The sequence below is a fragment of the Colletotrichum fioriniae genome (genome assembly GCF_027942845.1).
Source record: "Colletotrichum fioriniae strain IMI 355084 chromosome Unknown scaffold_12, whole genome shotgun sequence".
Taxonomy (NCBI): Eukaryota; Fungi; Ascomycota; class Sordariomycetes; order Glomerellales; family Glomerellaceae; genus Colletotrichum; species Colletotrichum fioriniae.
This window is the reverse complement of record NW_027076848.1, coordinates 365,769-383,752: the sequence shown is the minus strand read 5'-3', so window position 1 is coordinate 383,752 and position 17,984 is coordinate 365,769. Positions and strand designations below refer to the sequence as shown.

Here is a 17,984-nt window from a genome sequence, read left to right as displayed (position 1 = left end):
CCCGTTGGACATATGACCCGGATCGTTTCGTTTGGCCCACAATATTCAGTTCAAGGCCAAGGGCCCTTCATATTCTCATACTTGGCAACGTTGAGAAGGAAGGTCATGTATCCCACAGCGCTCTCCGAGATGCCCCTTTTGTATATCTTGCGCGACGGGTAGTACTGGCACCCGCCCTTCTGCCCAATCTCCGCCGCCTCTTCCTCCGAAGTGCCAAACTTTATCTTGAAACTCATAATCTTGGTCGCCGCCGCGTTCACGACGTGTCTGCTGTACGCCCAGTCGATGGCAGTTCCAGAAGAGCCTTGAAAGATCCGTCCCTTCTTGCGGAGCTTGTCGATGCTGTAGAATGGCTCTCCAGAGACCTTGGCCATTTGCTCGGCCATGTTGTTCGAGATATCCTTGTAGATGTCGTGGTCTTGGGGGGTCATGTATTCGCCATATTTCGTGTTCACGTCACCGCGTTTACCGTCGTAGCTCTGGTTGCGGAAGTTCACTTCAGGGTTGGTGGTCTGTATCGGGGTGTCCGACCACGCGTGGCTCACGATGCGGTTCTTTGTGTGCACGTCGAGATACCATTTGATGGATGGGTACTGGTCAATGACCCACGCCATGTTGCGCGACTCGGCTTCGGAGAAGGGTGCGGGGCCGTGGAAGAGCTCGTGCTCGGGCTTGTCGGACGCGACGTCGAGAGCCTGCTGGCTGTAGATCTTGCGGTAGTCCCAGGTGAAGTTGAAGTTGCGATCAATATTGACGCCGACGCCGTTAACGCTGTTCTCAGAGGGGCGGGACGTAGGATTGATGTTGTTGCCCCAACAGTTATTCCAGCGCTCGTCCCAGAGCTTGCCGTCTGGGTTGACCAGGGGGAAGATGACGATGCCGAGAGACAGTACTTGTCGAACTTGCGCGAGGGTAAAGACGGTGGTCGTGTTGTAGACGAGCAAGGCCTTGTGCTTGTCGGCCCAGAGGAGGTCAGAGATGAAGTACAACAGGCTGTCTGGGCCGCCGCGCTCGCGGGCCTGGACGCCGGCCGTGAGGTAGACGCGGTAGTTTTTGCGCTCCACGCGGCTGACACCGTCGGGAACGGGTAGGAAGGCGACGGTGGATTTTTGGTTCCAATAGGTATCGAAAGGAGCCTGAGTGAGCTGGACGCCATATTCCTTCTCGAGACCCTTCATGGCGCTGTTCACCTCCCAGGCATTAAAGACGGTTCTGTAGTCATCCGCAGAGCTGCTCTGATTGGTGCCGATGCCTCTGGGGAATCTGGCACCATCGTGAAAGCGGTCAATGGTGTTGACTTTTGCCGAATCCATGAGGCGATAGTCTTGTATGGTATTTCCATTGGAAAGAAGGGCTGCGACGACAAGCTTGGTGATCTTCTTAAACGAAGTCACCGGGCCCTTGTAGATTCCCATCTTATCGATACCTCCTTGAAACGATTCTATGACTGAGAAGAGCGAGTTTGAAAAAATCCCATCGCGTGCGTAGTTTTTGAGAAGAGCATGACTGCCTTTATATGAGCCTGGTGTTCTCGGAAGTCTACTCTGTCCTGGTCTGCAAAACTTTCACACAGGACCTTTCCGAGATAGTATGGGGCTATTTGCGCGAATATAGCAAGCTTCAAATCGTATGGCTGCATCTCGACAATGATTTCCTGCAATAAAAGCAAAAAGGTTAGTGCAATTGTGTGTTCGGCTCCCGGTGGTCAAGAACGAAGCCGAGACGCTCGATTATGTTTATAAAAGGTATCATGAGATCATTTGGGCCGACTTTTAGTTTGGGACAACATACTTACGACGGTGTTGACGAAGAAAGGGGCGTCAAACGTTGACATGCAAATGTGGGCGAGAGTTTGCAGCCCCAGACATGCATAGAGACACTGGGCCGTTGAGGTTGGGAGGCGTACGCGAAACGGCCGAAATCTGAGCGCCACTAAATAGAATTCATGCCAGAATATTGATCTTGCAGTCAGTAGTTAAGGTGCTTAAATGTTCGCTGAGATGTTAGACTTTGCAGGGCTCGAGGTAAAGTGGTTGGCATCTATACCTTGACGACCAGAGTTTTGAGAAGATTGGTTTCAATGTAGCCAAGAATTAATGAGTGCATATTCGGGGATGTGGGTTCATGTATGGACGAATTTCATGACATCTGGGAATAGCTTCACAGTGCCGGCTGTTACAGTGCAGATATGTATACACAGTATACGGAGATACCTGGAGTCTGGAGAAACGGTGCGTCCGATGTCCCGCGGTCAAGGTCACCAACCCCACACTCGGCGCTTCACCAGTCACATCCATGGATTCCGGCGTGGTGGCAGTGGACGGCTAGCGCAGCAATCCACATCCCACCCTGAAGCCAAATTCCCATTTGCAACACGTCGTCCTCCCGTTCCTCGAGAGCATCACCAAAAGGACCCCCTTCGAGATACCCCAAGTCGGCTCGGTAGCCGCAAACCGCCCACCATGGTTCTTCAAGATCTCGGTCGCCGCATCAACACGGCCGTCACAAATCTCACCAGAGAGCCCAACCTCGACGAAAAGGTGCGCCGCATCCCTACCCCGCAGAACCATTCGTCGCAGTCGCCACACGATATCTTGAGAAACAAGAGCTAACATGATTTGTTTCCGCGTCGCAGGCTTTCGATGGCATGCTCAAGGAGATTTGCTCCGCCCTCCTCGAAGCCGACGTCAACGTGCGCCTCGTCGGTCAATTGCGAAAATCGATCAAGAGTACAGTCAACTTCAAGGAGCTCCCGCCCGCCGTCAACAAGAAGCGCCTCATCCAAAAGTCCGTTTTCGATGAGCTCGTCAAGCTCGTCGACCCCCATGCCGAACCGTTCAAGCCCAAGAAGGGCAAGTCCAACATCATCATGTTTGTTGGTCTGCAGGGTGCCGGTAAAACGACGACATGTACGAAGCTCGCGCGCCATTACCAGGCGAGAGGCTTCAAGGCCTGCTTGGTGTGCGCCGATACCTTCCGTGCCGGTGCTTTTGACCAGCTGAAGCAGAACGCGACCAAGGCAAAGATCCCATACTACGGTTCACTGACAGAGACGGACCCGGCGGTGGTAGCAAGAGACGGTGTCGAAAAGTTCAAAAAGGAGAAGTTCGAGATCATCATCGTGGATACATCAGGTCGTCACAGGCAAGAGGAGGCTTTGTTCCAAGAGATGGTGGATATTCAGACGGCAATCCGGCCCGACGAGACGATCATGGTGCTCGACGCATCCATCGGTCAACAGGCCGAGTCGCAGGCCAAGGCGTTCAAGGAATCGGCAGACTTTGGAGCCATCATCATCACCAAGACGGACGGTCACGCAGCGGGTGGTGGTGCTATTTCCGCCGTCGCAGCAACACATACTCCCATCGTCTTTATCGGTACGGGTGAGCACATGCTCGACTTTGAGCGTTTCGCACCACAACAATTCGTACAGAAGCTGCTTGGCATGGGCGACATGGCCGGACTGGTGGAGCACGTGCAAAGTTTGAAGCTGGACCAGAAGGAGACGATAAAACATATCACGGAGGGTATCTTCACGGTACGCGACCTTCGGGACCAGTTGTCCAACATTATGAAGATGGGACCGTTATCCAAGATGGCGGGCATGATTCCCGGCATGAGCGGTATGATGCAGGGCATGGACGACGAGGAGGGTAGCGCCAAGCTCAAGCGCATGATTTACATTTGCGACTCGATGACGGACAAGGAGCTCGATTCGGACGGCAAGATGTTTATCGAGCAACCGACGCGGATGACGAGAATCGCTCATGGGTCGGGAACCTCGGTACGTGAGGTGGAGGACCTGCTGACGCAGCAGCGGATGATGGCGGGCATGGCCAAGAAGATGGGTGGCAATATGAAGAACATGCAGCGCGCGCAGCAGGCCATGGGCGGCGGCAACAAGGCACAACAGATGGCGGCCATGCAGAAGCGGTTGCAGAGCATGGGCGGCGCCGGAGGCATGGGCGGGGGCGGAATGCCGGATATGGGCAGCCTGATGAAGATGCTCGGCGGCGGAGGTGGTGGTGGTGGCATGCCCGACATGCAGGCCATGATGCAGCAGATGGGTATGGGCGGTATGGGCGGTATGCCGGGCATGGGCGGCGGAATGCCTGGTGCTGGCCGGGGCCGCGGCGGGCGTCGTTGATGTATCTCGTGGGAAGGAGAGATGATGATGTCTAAACCAAAAAGAGTAATCCGTACAAACCAGATGCTTCGTCGATGATGGCAAGCAACTGTAAGTGGAGAGGCAGAGATAGTAGTATGGATGAAGGCATGATGGATTTACTGGAGTCGCCTGGGCGGGACCATATTCGGAGCCCTCTTATTCATAGGCTTGGCGTTTTGGGAGGAGAAGCATGAAGAGGGCGGAAATACAACAAGACATTCCAATCTTTTGCCATATTGATTCAACTCTTCTGCCATATTAAATCTTTGCGGCTTCCATGCATCGGCGTGATGGTTGCATGTGCTAGCTGTCTGGCTGAGAAACCTGCCTGGCTACCTTGCAGCAGGTGACGAGCCAAAAGTTACTTTTGGGCAGAAGGATGTGAAGATCTCACGAAGCCGCGCAATGTATTGCTTCACAGTGGAGCCCGCAAGCGTCGCAACAGATACTTGGCTAAACCAACGCACCAAACGATCACCGATGTCTCTCTCGTACAACTGTGACGGAGAATTTAGACCTGTGGATTCTGTCAATCGATGAACGTGCGTTGTGGTCCGTCACCCGTGGCCAGCATAGCGTACCGTGCGGACTAACGTCACAGTGAACCAGCCGCGTTTGAATCTGTGGCGGTGTGGCGGTGCCGCATTAGCCAGGCGAGCCATGGCAAAACTCTTGAAATCGAGATTTGTGGCGCGTGCGGTAGAAAGTTGTAGCTAGCTAGCTAAACGGGAATAATGGACAGAGAGAACGACAAGCAATTAAGGTAGGATGGGGGACGATGTGATTGGCAAAGTCGGATCTCGTGTGCCGTGACATGGAGCAGGGCAGCTTGATTGGGGGCGGGATGACGTCGGTTTACTCCGCTGTCACGATTTTTGTTGTGTGAGATTTCTCAGTGATAACTCGTTTGCATTCATTGTATCATTTGTGCGTTTCCGAGCTTGGAAGTTATCATCCTTGATATTCATGAACGTGACTTGACTTTTTGAGTTCATAATCGTATACCTAATCTAAAATCCATCATCCATGGGATGGGCGCGACGCGCTTGCCGGAGTAGAATTTCCTACGAGAGCAAAAAATTAGTCCCGGCCGAGTTAAAACAAACCATGATTATCTTTCGGAAATTAGAATGCAACGAAGTCTAAACGGAAGCGCTATGGTTGTCTAGAACACTGCCGAATTACCTACCGCCAAAAATTAACTAAATCGATTAATCTCGAGTCAAAGCAAGGGCAATGGCTTAGGTAACTCATAAGTATTATCGAGAATTGCTTTTCAGGTTGTTGCCCGGGGTTTTAATGCCAAAAATGTCTAAAATATGAATGCATGAAGCTGGTTTAAGCTACAGGAGCTGGAGCTAAACTGTGACCGGTTCACCCCTTTCTAGACTGATGAAACAACAGCCAATAGTGTGAGCCTTAAGGTTCACATTTGCTAATGCAAAGTGCGGAAAAGAACGAAATCAGAAAGAAAGAAAACAGGGTGTCTGCCGTGTCCATTCGAGGAAGAATCTGTTCAGGTCATCAAAGTTCCCCTGGCGGTGGTGCAACATCAAAGACGCACCTACCTTAGGTAATTGGGCACGTTGCACGGAACGCTAACACCATCGTCGATACAAACGTCCCGGACCTTTTGGTCCCCCTCGAGAGCGACCCCTGGAATGCCCGAGTACCATGATGCCTTACGGACGACCCTCCCCCAGTCCGATGTCCAGGGATTAGAACCAAATTTTGAGTATGTCTAAACCTGGCTTTGAGGTTTTCATCTCACAAAACGATTATACCTCTGCGGGACTCATCACAGCGGAGCCGAGGATGACATCTCTGTTACGGACAGTGGATCCATGTATGTCTTGATACGCCCGCCGAGCCAACAGACAAAAAAAGATGCCTGTAAAGCCTGATACGGAGGTTGCAGGACATGTTGAAGGGATCGGCGACGCTTTTGCGGGAGACGTCTCTGGACGTTTGGCGCCCTGTTACCCTGTCAAGCCCAATGCAGTCAGCCATAGTTTAGGTGCAGACAGATGTCCTTGGAAACAGGTTGCCGTAGGCCACTGGTAGAATCTTGTCTGAGTTACTGAGTACATGTACATCTCGATGGCTAAGTATTCTTTCCACTGTGAATCAGACAAGAGAGAGGAAGAAAAACAGATACGCAGTATTATTACGCCTCATCTCGTATGGCGTGGCTTGACGCCCTTTGCCCTTTGGCAGCGAGTAGCGCATCATCATCAACCTATGGAAGTCCAGACCTTTTCCAATCTTATGTCGTCCAGGATTCTGATTGGGGCAGTCGGATCTGAGGTGCCGGTTGACAGGGATGGAAATGCTCAATGTGGAGTGCGGGAACGGGCCCGGTCGTTGCCAAGGATGTGTAGATGTGCCCACTGCCCACGCGTCCGAGGCGGCATGACGTCGTTGGTGTCTTTTACGCAGTATGTACCCTCACTGAGTAGCGCGTGGCTTGACTCTTTTTTTCTATGTTTTTTCATCTCCTTTCTGCTAGCAACTCGTATGGTTACGGTACGGATACACACATTCGACGACCAGAATGTCTGAGACAGACAAGTCACTTTTTGGGCCAGTTTGGGTCACTAGCCACAATCCGGGGTTTTAGTGCGTAACAGGAACGGTCCTGGCTTGAAATGTCCCCCTCCCAAAAGGTCCCGAAGCTGAAAGTGAACCAATGTCCGTTGTGCAACAGGTAGGTACTCCGTATGGTACACATACACACAGCAAATATCCATGTCTTGGTCTCTGGACCGATTCTGTGGTGCAAGATGGAAGTGAGGTAACAAACGCCCCGGCGCCCTACCGCCTACGCCCCTAGCAAAAGCCTGAAATGAAGCCGCGGCTGGAATGACATATGGCTGCGTATGGCTGCGTCGTGCCGTGCGTGCGTCGCGCCTGCCCTCGATCCCACATCCCACATCCCCCAACCGTGTGCACCTTCCCAAGTTTTTCGTCCCATTTTGGGATTAAACAAACATGACGTCAAGCCAAATTTGCAAGTACCAAGGTACCTACCTCCTGCAAATACCTAGAGGAAGGAAGCGTATCGGTAGTCACCTCAACATCGTTCTTGCCTGCCACAGACTGTAGACCCGGGACCTTATTCCTTAAGCTTAAAGTCGACCTCCCTCCCCTTCTTCTGCTCACTCTTCTCCTTTCATCCCTCACAGTCAAGCCACCCCTTCCATCCATCACAGTTCGCCAAGACACTTCTTGCAGCTCCCGGCGAGGCACAAGCAGTCGAGCACAGCCATCCCGTCTTGGCATCTTCTTCACCAAAGCTTGGCAAGACCTCTAATACGACACTACACACTACCCAAGAACAACAACACCAACAACAACATCATCAAGAAGCATCAACATGGGCATCTTTGGAAAACGTCGTGAGGCGGCGCCCGCAGGCGCTGCTGCCACCGGCCACGCCAACGGTCACCATAACGGCGTCACCAGCAAGCGCCGCGGCGCTGAGCCTTACTCCATGTCTACCCGTCCCAGCTTCGGGCAATGGCTCAAGGGCACCCTCATCGACATTATCACCATGATCTGTATGGGTGCTATCGGTCTCGGAGTAAGTTCCATTGCGTCTCAATATCACATTGCCTAAGCATCGCTAACAATCCCTAGATATACATGGCACCTCCTGCCCCGAACCGTTCTTTCGCCGTCACCTTCGCCGATGGTGAAGTTGTCTACCCTCAATTTGCCTACCCTATGCGCAACGAAGTCGTTCCCATTTGGCTTGCTGCCTTCCTCGCTTCCGTCATCCCCATCTGCATCATCCTCCTCATGCAGATCCGCATCCGCTCCTTCTGGGACGTCAACAACGCTGTCATCGGCCTTCTCTACTCCCTCATTTGCGCCGCCGTTTTCCAGGTCTTCATCAAGTTCCTCATCGGTGGCCTGCGCCCTCACTTCCTCGAGGCTTGCCAGCCCGATCTGTCTCGTGTCACTACTAGCCAGGGTGGCATCGCCCGCACCGGATACAGCGCCGCTGGATTCCAGAGCTTGTACGTTACCAAGGAGGTTTGCACCGGCGATATGAAGGAGATCAACGACTCTCTCGAGAGTTTCCCCAGTGGACACACCACCGCTGCCTTCGCCGGCTTCGGCTACCTCTACCTGTACCTCAACGCCAAATTCAAGGTCTTTTCCGACTACCACCCCGCCATGTGGAAGTTGATCATCACCTACATCCCCATCCTTGGTGCCGTCCTCATCGGTGGCGCGCTCACTATTGACGAGTTCCACAACTGGTATGACATCTTCGCCGGTGCCGCCATCGGAATCACCTTTGCCTTCTCCTCTTACCGCATGACCTACGCTGCCATCTGGGACTTCCGCTTCAACCACATTCCCCTGAACCGTGGCCAGGCTCTTAACTACGGTGCCGAGGCTGAGTTGTACGATGCTGTCTTCACCCGCAAGGCCGGTTGGGGCAAGCGCGGCGGTGGTGGTATCCTGCACCGTGAGAAGCACCACGGCCATGGCCATGGTGCTTCCACTGGCGCCGGTGTGAACGACTACGGCGAGCCCGTTGGAACCCGCAAGCCCGTTGGCTCTGGATCCCGCCACCCCGATGCGATGGTCTAATTTTATTCTAAGAACCGCATGCCTAGATGGCACATGGGAATGCCATGAATTACAGAATCGGAGATGATTATCTCCACCGAAGTTTTGTTGGAGTCTTGGAGTCTGAGAGTTATGAGAAACGGCCTCGCTGAAGAAACTATAATACCCTGCAGCACAAGCTTGTACATTAGTCTTTACCCGGTGTTTACGCCTAATGGAAGTTTTAATACTTGATCTGCTCTTGTTTTAACTCCAGTGTGATGTTTCCATGTTGTCTAATGCCGCTGATAATGAAGATAATTACAACATACTCTACACCCTGTTCACATATGTCTATAGGGATCACCGTGGCCATTCTTCTTTCAAAAAGCCCAACTTACGTAACCCGCCGTAGCGTTACCACTAAGCAAAGTTCATATATCAATCTCTTCTAGGTGATTGAAACCGTACGTTGCCACCTATCTGTGCTGTGCCACCTTGGTCAGAATCACATAATAACCCGCGCGGGTTTTCAACCCCCTATGAATGAATCCTACAGCCTCGTCCAGGACACCAATACGACCCTAAAATGCCTACTATCATGAGTCTTCGCATGCTGTGGTACACGAGATGTCCTCTGAGATGGTCAGCTTGCATCAATGCCTCGTACATTCGGCTCCTACCAGCCGCAGTGTGCCCAATATGCGTGCTTATTGCATCAGCTTGTGACGTACGCGTCTTGGCCAGAACAAGAGGGGACGGATTGAAGGCAGGATGCTTCGAACTTTGTACCAGGCTTGATATGCGGATTATTGGCACATGATCGGGTCTAGAGATTGATCCTTGGTGAGTGAGATGGTGTTGTTGCGTCGAAGGGTCGGGTCCAAGGGCATAAAAGACCGGGAGACTTCCACCCATATGCGAAGATCGATGCCCCCAAAATTCTTCTGATAATCGTAATAGCCAATTACGCTCAGAATCACATCGCTCAGAGTGAATGCTCATTCATTGAGCTAACTATCTCACCACCAGAATCCCTCAAAGCAAATACATATCCAAGTCAAAAACCTCAAAACACCAATATACCCGCGCATCGCCAACATGACGAAAGGATGCCCAGGATGCAACCGCCAGATCAAAGACTATCAGACCTATTGCGTCTACGGATGCAGCCAGGTTGCCTACTATGAGAACAAGCGTCGGCGAGAGCGCGAACGCCAGCGCGAGATGGAGAGGATGCGGGAGAGGGAACGGAGTAGGGTGCCGCCTGTGGTTGTGTACGTCGGTTCCGGCGGTGGTGGCGGAGGAGGAGGAGGGTATCATCGAGGACATGTACATCATGGACATCATGAATCTCGGCATTACTACTAGGTCTAATTGTCACTTTCGCAAGATGGCGGAGATCACGGTTCAAGAACGGACCGAACCTGAAATGTTGATGTGGAAGTTGAAGTAATTTGGGTTGCTTTTTTCCACGCTCGCTCATAGGGAAACCGATAAAGTCAGTCTCATCATTTTGAAAGTTGGACCATCTTTCCACTGGCTTCCGTATTGAATTAGCAACAATGCTCTACCTTGAATCTATGCTATAATCCAATATGCGTGTGATCAGAGATTGTGATACGTGCGTGAGTACCGGAATCCTCCAAGGCCATTCACGAATCTGTTTCTTTTTCTACTTCATTTACTTGTCGTCACGTTTTGTGACGTGTCGAGAGTAATCCGCCTTGCCTTGGTAGCGTAACCCCAACACCTCCTTTCCATGTCACACCTCATAGGCTCCTTACAAAAGGACACCGCATCCCACCCCATCCTATGCGGATCCCCCACGTGAACTATCTTCTCCCCCTTCAGTGGCTTTGCGGTAATCGCGCCGCAAGAACCTACGGCAAGCAGCCCCCCCTTCTGTCCGGCCTTGTATTGTTATGCGAGCTTAGAGCTGTTGATGTATGAAGATCCCGGGCCTCGGGTATGACCCACACCCGGACCTTTATCTTCAGCGCCCGACACGAATGAGTCTGGAGGCTCGGGTGTAAATGATATCCGAGAGATGACCGTAGATCCCTTGTTGGCCTCGCGTCATCTCGTCAGTGGTGAGGCCAACTGACTATCAATGGACAGCGCATAGCCTGATTGTAAGATCAGGCTGGGAGGCCGCGCGTGCATTCGGCCTTGTCCCCGTAGTTGTGTACGGTTGAAATGACTGGTTTGACTGCACCTAGGTGACAGACACCAGGAATTACGAGGATGAAGAAAGTGCAAGGTACCATAATCAGCTAGCATGTCAGAGTATTTAAACTCGCGAGAAGTCTGCCCAAGTCGTTGAACTGGACTTCCCTCCTTTTCTCAAACACTTCAAACTCCTGTCTCAAAACCAACAAGCCCTACTTACTACTTCCTCGAATCCAAATCTAAAATTCTACCATTCAGCCTCCCCACAACATCAATTCGCAATCATGACGAAAGGCTGCCCCGGCTGCAACCGCCAGATCAAGGACTCCCAGACCTACTGCGTCTACGGATGCAGCCAGGATGCCTACCATGAACAGCGAAATGCTGACCTCGATGCCGAACGCGAAAGAGAGCGCGAGCAGGAGCGGCAGAGGTCGCAGCCACTTGTCGTTGTCAATGTGAGTGGCGGTGGAAGTCAGCAGAGCAGTGAGACGAGCCGGGATACTGAGGCCAGTCGTCGTCACTACTGAGGCCCGAAAATGCAGTATGGTGACGAATATTCATGTTATTCCAGTTGAATTGAAATTCGGAGATAAGCTATTAGGTGGGATGGTTTACATGTTTCCTCGATTCTTGAGTCATGCTTGGATACTTGGAATCGATCGAGGGTGAAAACTTGAAGCGTCATGAGCCTCATGCTTTGCTGCATGTGGAGAATAGTCTTTACCTCTCCATACATCATTTATATCTCAAGCATCACGCATCTCTACTGTCTATCGCTTCGTAATTCCAGTATTACTCTTTTTCTTGTCCGCAAGGTCTGAAGACGCCGGTCATGCATTGAAATGTCCTTGTGTATGCTCCCTGAGGCGGCCAAACCGCGCGACTGTTTACAGGATGAATGGGTCTAATCCCGTTTCACACCAATTACACCCACCCGGCGCATCCCAAACACACACACGAGACAGACAAACATCATCCAGCCAAACATGGCCCAGAAGGCAACCCTATAACCCACCATGAGGGCATCAGGCGACGACTTGTCCGCGTACGAAGAGGCATTGGTCGCAGACGAGGCAATGACCTGGGCTACGCTGAGTCCGAGGGCGGTGCCGAGCTGGGCGCACGTGTTGAAGACGGCGCCGCTGAGGGCCTGCATGCGTTTGGGGAAGACGTCGGAGACGATGAGGAGGCCGACTGTGAAGAGGATGTCACAGCTGATGGGAGTGAGGATCTACACGGGTTTACCTTAGTTACTAAAAACCAGACTTGAATAATGAAAGCCGTAGGTTATGGGCATGGCTGAAATGAGATGAGAGTAGTAGAGATTCCCTTTGCTTACCTGTGCGAAGAAGGCGTTCTCCCAGTACAGTTGGTTAGTCCGAATAAGGGCCATGAGAAGCGGCGCAACTGTGCTCATTGCCGATGAGATCAGCAACATCCACAAGACAGGCATGCGGTGAACGAAGATGCCGGTTGCGATGCTTGTAAGTGCCCCGGCGGCGAGAGATGGCACTACTTGGACTGATGCCACCGTTGCTGACAAGCCCTGGACCTGCTGGAAGCTGGTTTACGTTACTCTAGAACTCCCCCCAAAAAGTGCCACTGTGACTTACAACAGACTGCTATACAGCTCCATGCAGTTGGTGAGAGCGTTGGTAAGAAGTACCATGACACAGCAGCTGGTGAACACATAGCTGCCCCAGAGCGAGTTGGGGATGAGGGCAGTCTTGTTGCTTTTTACCCGATGGTGCATCCACCCGATAAACGAAGGAATAGAGCAGCCGGCTATTGCCAGAAGCGCAATGCTAGATGGTTTACGGATGTTGTTGATGTCGGCTGACAATGACCTGCGCCAGGTTAACCATCTCGTTCACTGAGTTATACGTGGACCAGGTACTTACGCCAACACATACGACAAGGTCGCTAGCCCGGTACTGACCAGGACCACTCCCACAATATCAATGTCCTTGCCGAGCCGCTTCCAGATAGACTGGTCATTTCTGGCCTGCAGGTCGCGCGGCAATGCCCAGATGGCAACCAAGAACAGAGCCGCACTTGCAGCCGCAGCCAGGTAGAACGCCGGTCGCCATCCAACATTATCGGTAAACACACCACCCAGTACCAGCCCGAACAGGAAGCCCAGGGGTTGAGAGAAGCCCATGCATGCGAATCCCATATTGCGCGGACGCCCTTCCTCCATGTTGGTCGAGATGATGGAGATGGACGAAGGTGTGATGACAGCGTACGCCACACCCTGGAGAGCCCGAAACGCAATGATCTGACCGCCCGTCTGCGCCAGACCGCACGCCATGGCGAATACGGCACTGAAAAATGAGCCCGTCAGGTTCACGCGCTTGTTTCCCACAACATCTGCGATGGAGCCGGCGAGCAGGAGACAGGATCCGGCCGTGAGGAAGTAACTGGAGCTAGGCCAGACGAGGAGACCTTCGTCCAAGCCTAGATTGTGCTGCATGGCAGGCAGGGCGACGACGATGATGCCGTTGCAGAAGCTGCTGAAGAAGAGCTGGCCGCAGACTTGGGCGATGACGATGCCGGCTCGGGTTTTGGAGAGCAGGACGGGGCCGGTCGTCGCTGCTTCCTCTTCCGAGTCGGTGGTCATTAGCCCGCCGGGAGCTTGTTGGGAGATTGATGGCGCATCATGGCTTTTTCGCAGTAAGGTGGTGACTGTTGTTGACGAAGCAGGTTCGAAGGTCTGCAACTCCGTCGCGGTTTGCGTTGCCATGTTTGCTGTGGAAGTCGATGTTGATTGGTAGTTGGAGTTGAACACCTCTACAACACCTCTTGTGTGTGAACAAGAGTCAGGTTCAGCAGACTCGACGGAAATACGATAAGAGCAAATTTCATGTACATGGTCCCAACTATGCCGAGTGAGTCAAGAGCCTACCAAAGTCCTTTTGCAGATAAGTTGAGTGAGACGCCTCCCCTTAAGGGTTAGCACCGACAGGTTGAAGGGCGCAAACATGACCGGGGACCGTCGTCTAATTGGCCCTAAAGGTCCACATACGTAATCAGGCGGGATCAATTGCGGAAGAACGTCTTTGATAAAGCTTTGTGTTACCAAATCAGTTTACAACACTTTTTGTTCAATGTCAACAACTGCTGTGACAAGTTCGAGAGTTGAAATGTTTCCGAATTTTACCACTGGGTTACTTAGGTATGCTATAGAACAAATGTGAGGGTGACTTCGACTCAAACTTCAATTTCTTGGTATTTTACTTGGATGTTGCACTTCTTTTTTCATCTACCGCTTTTAGCGGCTTACCATGCAAAACGAAAACTTGCCGCAATCGCATGAATGAAGATGGCTGAGAAGCTCGCGCTTCTCATCGACTATTTGACTCCAACATGAACCAATCAATCAATCCACTCTCATAGATCCTGTTCCAGTCTCCATCTTATAGTAAGGGTAATGGTATTCCCAATCCGATTACCCTGTCTCCAAGAATTAATCGTCGCAGCAGGAATAGTAGCGAGTCCTCCTTCACCCTCAAGCTGGATGGAGTTACGATTGAGGGAGATAGCAGTATTCCGGTGCCGTGCCTGAATCTGCATCTCGCTGTGCCCGGGCAGCGTGTAGCTGTCCCCAAGGTGGATCCCGACAAACGCTGATCCGTCGGCTCGGTTCCAAACGGAGGCCTCTATCTCACCGCCAGACGACCGGGCGGTCTGGGTACGCGGATCACCGGGGGCGGGGATCGTCAACTCGAAGCTGTTCCAGCTTGGTGCGTTGAAGAAGGGAACGCAGCCGACGGTGGGGCGGCAAACGGATTGTCGAGGCCCAAGGGTGGCTGGAACGTCTTGAGATAATAAGGGCAGTGGACTAGCTGAGACCAAAGAGAGTACCATGACGAAGAGTGCAAGCACCATGTTCAGAAGGCTCACTTGACTGTGCATTCTGAATTATGGAAAGATGTCGTGTTTGGTTGATATACGAAGTGGCGTGCCTGACGTGCGGATTTCAGGCCTGGGCTTTTGACTATACGAAAGTTGTGTGGTTGAGGGGATTCCCAAAGTATCAACATTAAAAGCTCAAAGGCGCGAGTGTATGAGTCTTGGGTAGCCATCTCACAGCCCAATAGAATTGATTTGATCGGATCCGTCGGATACCCATGTCGATGTTGTAATTTCAAAAAACTTCTGAGCCAAAGTATGTTATGTGACTTGTCGTCGGCGATCACATCCTTATGATCGAAGTTGTCATGCGGTGGTCTATTTATACCGTGACTACGGAGTATTATCTTGATTCATTCCAATTTGAGTGGGAACCTTTTAGCAAATCCTACTAATTTGGGTAACTGGAGTTTCGTTCCTCTGAACTATAAATATGGTTAAATGAGTATCATTTTGGCGAAGTCTTGGTTTGATATAATAGACTCTAATACAGGAAAGTTTAGTTCGAACATTGTAATTTGTTAGCTGCTCTACTTCACTGTCGGTAAGTTCACACTTTAGAGCTATGACTAAATTGCTCCGGGTCACTTTACTTAATGGGAAGAGTCGGATGTTGTTTCGATTCCTGAAGGAAAAGAGTCAACAGGCGCATTTCAAACCAATATTCCTCCTAAGAGTACATCATTTAGTACCGCCAAGGCAACAGTGAGTCTTCCTGCCGCAGCCAGAAGGATTCCTTGGCAACTAACATGATTTCTCCTAACATCAGTGAAACAATCGACTCTCGCTCTTCTACCAGCACTGGCCTCCGTAGCCATGGCGAAATTCTGCCACATCAACTATCGCGACTGCTTTGGCCAAATTACGTTTCAACAATTCTTTGATGACCGAATCGAGGCTTGCGCCAGCCTTTCTGGCACTATCGACGGCGTCTATGGGCCGGACATCCAGTGCAAGAACGTTCCGGACTGGGTTCCCGCGCCGTCCTCAATTACTGTGGCTGGCGTTGAATGCTCATTTACCTGTTAAAACAACGGGGGTGCCAAGTGTGGATGACAATCCTGTATCGAGATTTAGGAGACTTGGTTGGGCAATAAATCTTTGATGTTGTGGATTTAAAGGCGATCGAGGCAGTCTAGCTCAAAAGCGAGCAAACATATGGGTGGTAAAATGAGGCTTGAGTCACAGTATCAGCAAAAGGATGCGACACAGGCAGTGTGGAAGTAAATTTCAGTATAAAAGAGGAGAAGTTCTACAAGTATAAAGCTACTACAAATGCTCTCTCATCATCACCCTCACAACTTCTCCTTCGAGTTAGCAATCTCAACCGCCTTCTCAAAATCCTTCAAAAACACCCACTTCCCACCCTCCTTCCACCCCTTGGCCTTCCACTTACTCCCATCCGCCGGGAAAACCTCTACAACGCCAACCAAACTGCTATCATGCGACGCCACAACAAACACATCCGGACTCGCATCAAACCTCTGAATGGCACGCACCGTCTCCCTCGACGCCTCCAAATCCATAAATATTCCACCCTCAGGCAGCGCATGGAACGGGATCCCGTTCGCGTCGCTCCCCGCCTCCCCCAAAACCTTGCTGTAAGGCCCAAGGGCGGCAGCGTTACCAGCCACGGGATGGACTGCGTGGAACGCCCGTCCCGAGCAGCAAGAGTGGCCCGGCAGCTGTATTTCCTCTGGTAACGTCGCGCCGCCGTGGGGTCTGAGGACGGAGCTGTGGTGGAAGGAGTCGCCTGCAAAGTACATGAAGGTATCCTCCGTCGTACGAGCCAGGGCGTTGATGTGTCCGACGGCGTGGCCCGGCGCGGAGAGGAGGTAGAAGCTCCCGTCATTGAAGTAATCCAGCGCCTTGAGTCCCCCGATTTCAATTTCGGTGGAAGAGAAGTCTAGTTCTCGCACGTCGCGGCCCTCGAATTCGCGAGCGAGGACGGGTGCATCTGGGATGGTTGGGTAGCCCGGGAAGTACGCCTCCTTCACCCCCGGGCCGACGATCAGCGATGCCGTGGAGGGGAAGAGTGACGGGCGACCAATGTGATCCGGATGTGCGTGACTATGCATCGAATTAGCCATCACATTCAAAAGTCTCTTTGGTTTCGCGCACTAAAAGCAAACATGGCTTACGTACCTCCAGAACAATGCTTCAATCTCCCCCAAATCAAGACCACCCTCGGTCAAAATCTCGGAAACATATTTTTGAGCAATCATCGTCCCGTCCAAGTTCTTCCCCATTTCTAAGACAGCTGGAGAAAAGTCATTATCCCAGTCTTTCGGCAGACCGAGATCGAATACTACGCGTCTAGTCTTTCCGGCAGAGTCCTGGTGTGTTACTAGAAAGGCGTAGCCTACGCCGTGCCACCTCTCGAAGCCATTCATGGTAGGGCCCATAAAAGGTGCCGTGGGGAGGTCGCCAATGAGTGTTGTGTCGATGATGGAGACGGAGACCGTCGACTTTGAGGGAGGGATATTCAAGGAAGAAGTTGTAGACATGGTTGCGGATAAATATCGTGAATCTAAAAGACTCTCAAGGAAGTGTGATAGATACGATATTTCGTGCTCATCGATGAATCCGGGTCTATGGGACTTTTATATCAGTCTCACCAATCTCATCTCAAAGGCTCAGGCCCAAACAAGCCAAGAAGCGCGCACGCGCGCCATAGCGGTCGTATAACCCTTTGTCAGCCCTATTCAGGCATAGCTCGCTCTCCGGGCCGAACGATATGCAGTCAACAGCAAGTACCGGCGATGATTAATCCGAACTAGGCGGATGAAATCGGACGATAGCACGGATACTCTACACCTCGCAGGAACCATGGCCACGGAGACATGCGGGCTGACCAAGAGGGCGGATCCGCGGATCATCCGCGGGCTACCAAAATACCCGCAATTCAAGCCCGAAAAGCGTTACCCGTATATGTGGCGTCGATCCCGTCAATCGGATTCGAAGAAAAATTAATAACGCCAAAAAGTCCGTGGAAACAATCGGAGATCCCCCATGACTACCCGGGCCAATTCACCTCGCCGGCCGTCAGCCACCGTTTCCCAGTCGGGCCAACCCCGTGCCCGCTGACCGGTGACTGGTCGGCTCCACCTCCGCGGGTACCGGTGTGACAATACCTGGGCTCTCGAAGTATCAGCACTTGCCCACC

At 52.0% G+C, this 17,984-nt stretch overlaps 7 protein-coding genes across 7 annotated transcripts; 3 read left to right on the top strand and 4 right to left on the bottom strand.

Annotated features, from left to right (window-relative positions):
* Positions 1–50: 50 nt before the first annotated feature.
* Positions 51–1,313, bottom strand: N0V96_009307 (uncharacterized protein; the record flags this gene model as incomplete). The annotated part of the gene is made up of 1 exon (XM_065758607.1): positions 51–1,313. The coding sequence occupies one exon, from the start codon at positions 1,311–1,313 to the stop codon at positions 51–53; it is 1,263 nt and encodes a 420-aa protein (XP_065612672.1).
* Positions 1,314–2,462: 1,149 nt separating this feature from the next.
* SRP54 (Signal recognition particle) lies at positions 2,463–4,147 on the top strand (the record flags this gene model as incomplete). Its single annotated transcript, XM_053195937.1, has 2 exons — positions 2,463–2,540; positions 2,636–4,147. 2 exons carry the CDS (start codon positions 2,463–2,465, stop codon positions 4,145–4,147), a joined length of 1,590 nt encoding a protein of 529 aa, XP_053046670.1.
* A 3,397-nt stretch (positions 4,148–7,544) lies between these two features.
* Positions 7,545–8,773, top strand: N0V96_009305 (uncharacterized protein; the record flags this gene model as incomplete). The annotated part of the gene is made up of 2 exons (XM_053195936.1): positions 7,545–7,751; positions 7,808–8,773. 2 exons carry the CDS (start codon positions 7,545–7,547, stop codon positions 8,771–8,773), a joined length of 1,173 nt encoding a protein of 390 aa, XP_053046669.1.
* A 2,414-nt stretch (positions 8,774–11,187) lies between these two features.
* On the top strand, positions 11,188–11,433 carry N0V96_009304 (uncharacterized protein; the record flags this gene model as incomplete). Its single annotated transcript, XM_065758606.1, has 1 exon — positions 11,188–11,433. One exon carries the CDS (start codon positions 11,188–11,190, stop codon positions 11,431–11,433), a length of 246 nt encoding a protein of 81 aa, XP_065612671.1.
* Positions 11,434–11,810: 377 nt separating this feature from the next.
* N0V96_009303 (uncharacterized protein) lies at positions 11,811–12,299 on the bottom strand (the record flags this gene model as incomplete). The annotated part of the gene is made up of 2 exons (XM_065758605.1): positions 11,811–12,137; positions 12,246–12,299. 2 exons carry the CDS (start codon positions 12,297–12,299, stop codon positions 11,811–11,813), a joined length of 381 nt encoding a protein of 126 aa, XP_065612670.1.
* Positions 12,300–12,515: 216 nt separating this feature from the next.
* N0V96_009302 (uncharacterized protein) lies at positions 12,516–13,649 on the bottom strand (the record flags this gene model as incomplete). The annotated part of the gene is made up of 2 exons (XM_065758604.1): positions 12,516–12,639; positions 12,808–13,649. The coding sequence occupies 2 exons, from the start codon at positions 13,647–13,649 to the stop codon at positions 12,516–12,518; spliced, it is 966 nt and encodes a 321-aa protein (XP_065612669.1).
* Positions 13,650–16,113: 2,464 nt separating this feature from the next.
* N0V96_009301 (uncharacterized protein) lies at positions 16,114–17,325 on the bottom strand (the record flags this gene model as incomplete). The annotated part of the gene is made up of 2 exons (XM_053195933.1): positions 16,114–16,888; positions 16,964–17,325. 2 exons carry the CDS (start codon positions 17,323–17,325, stop codon positions 16,114–16,116), a joined length of 1,137 nt encoding a protein of 378 aa, XP_053046666.1.
* Positions 17,326–17,984: the final 659 nt, after the last annotated feature.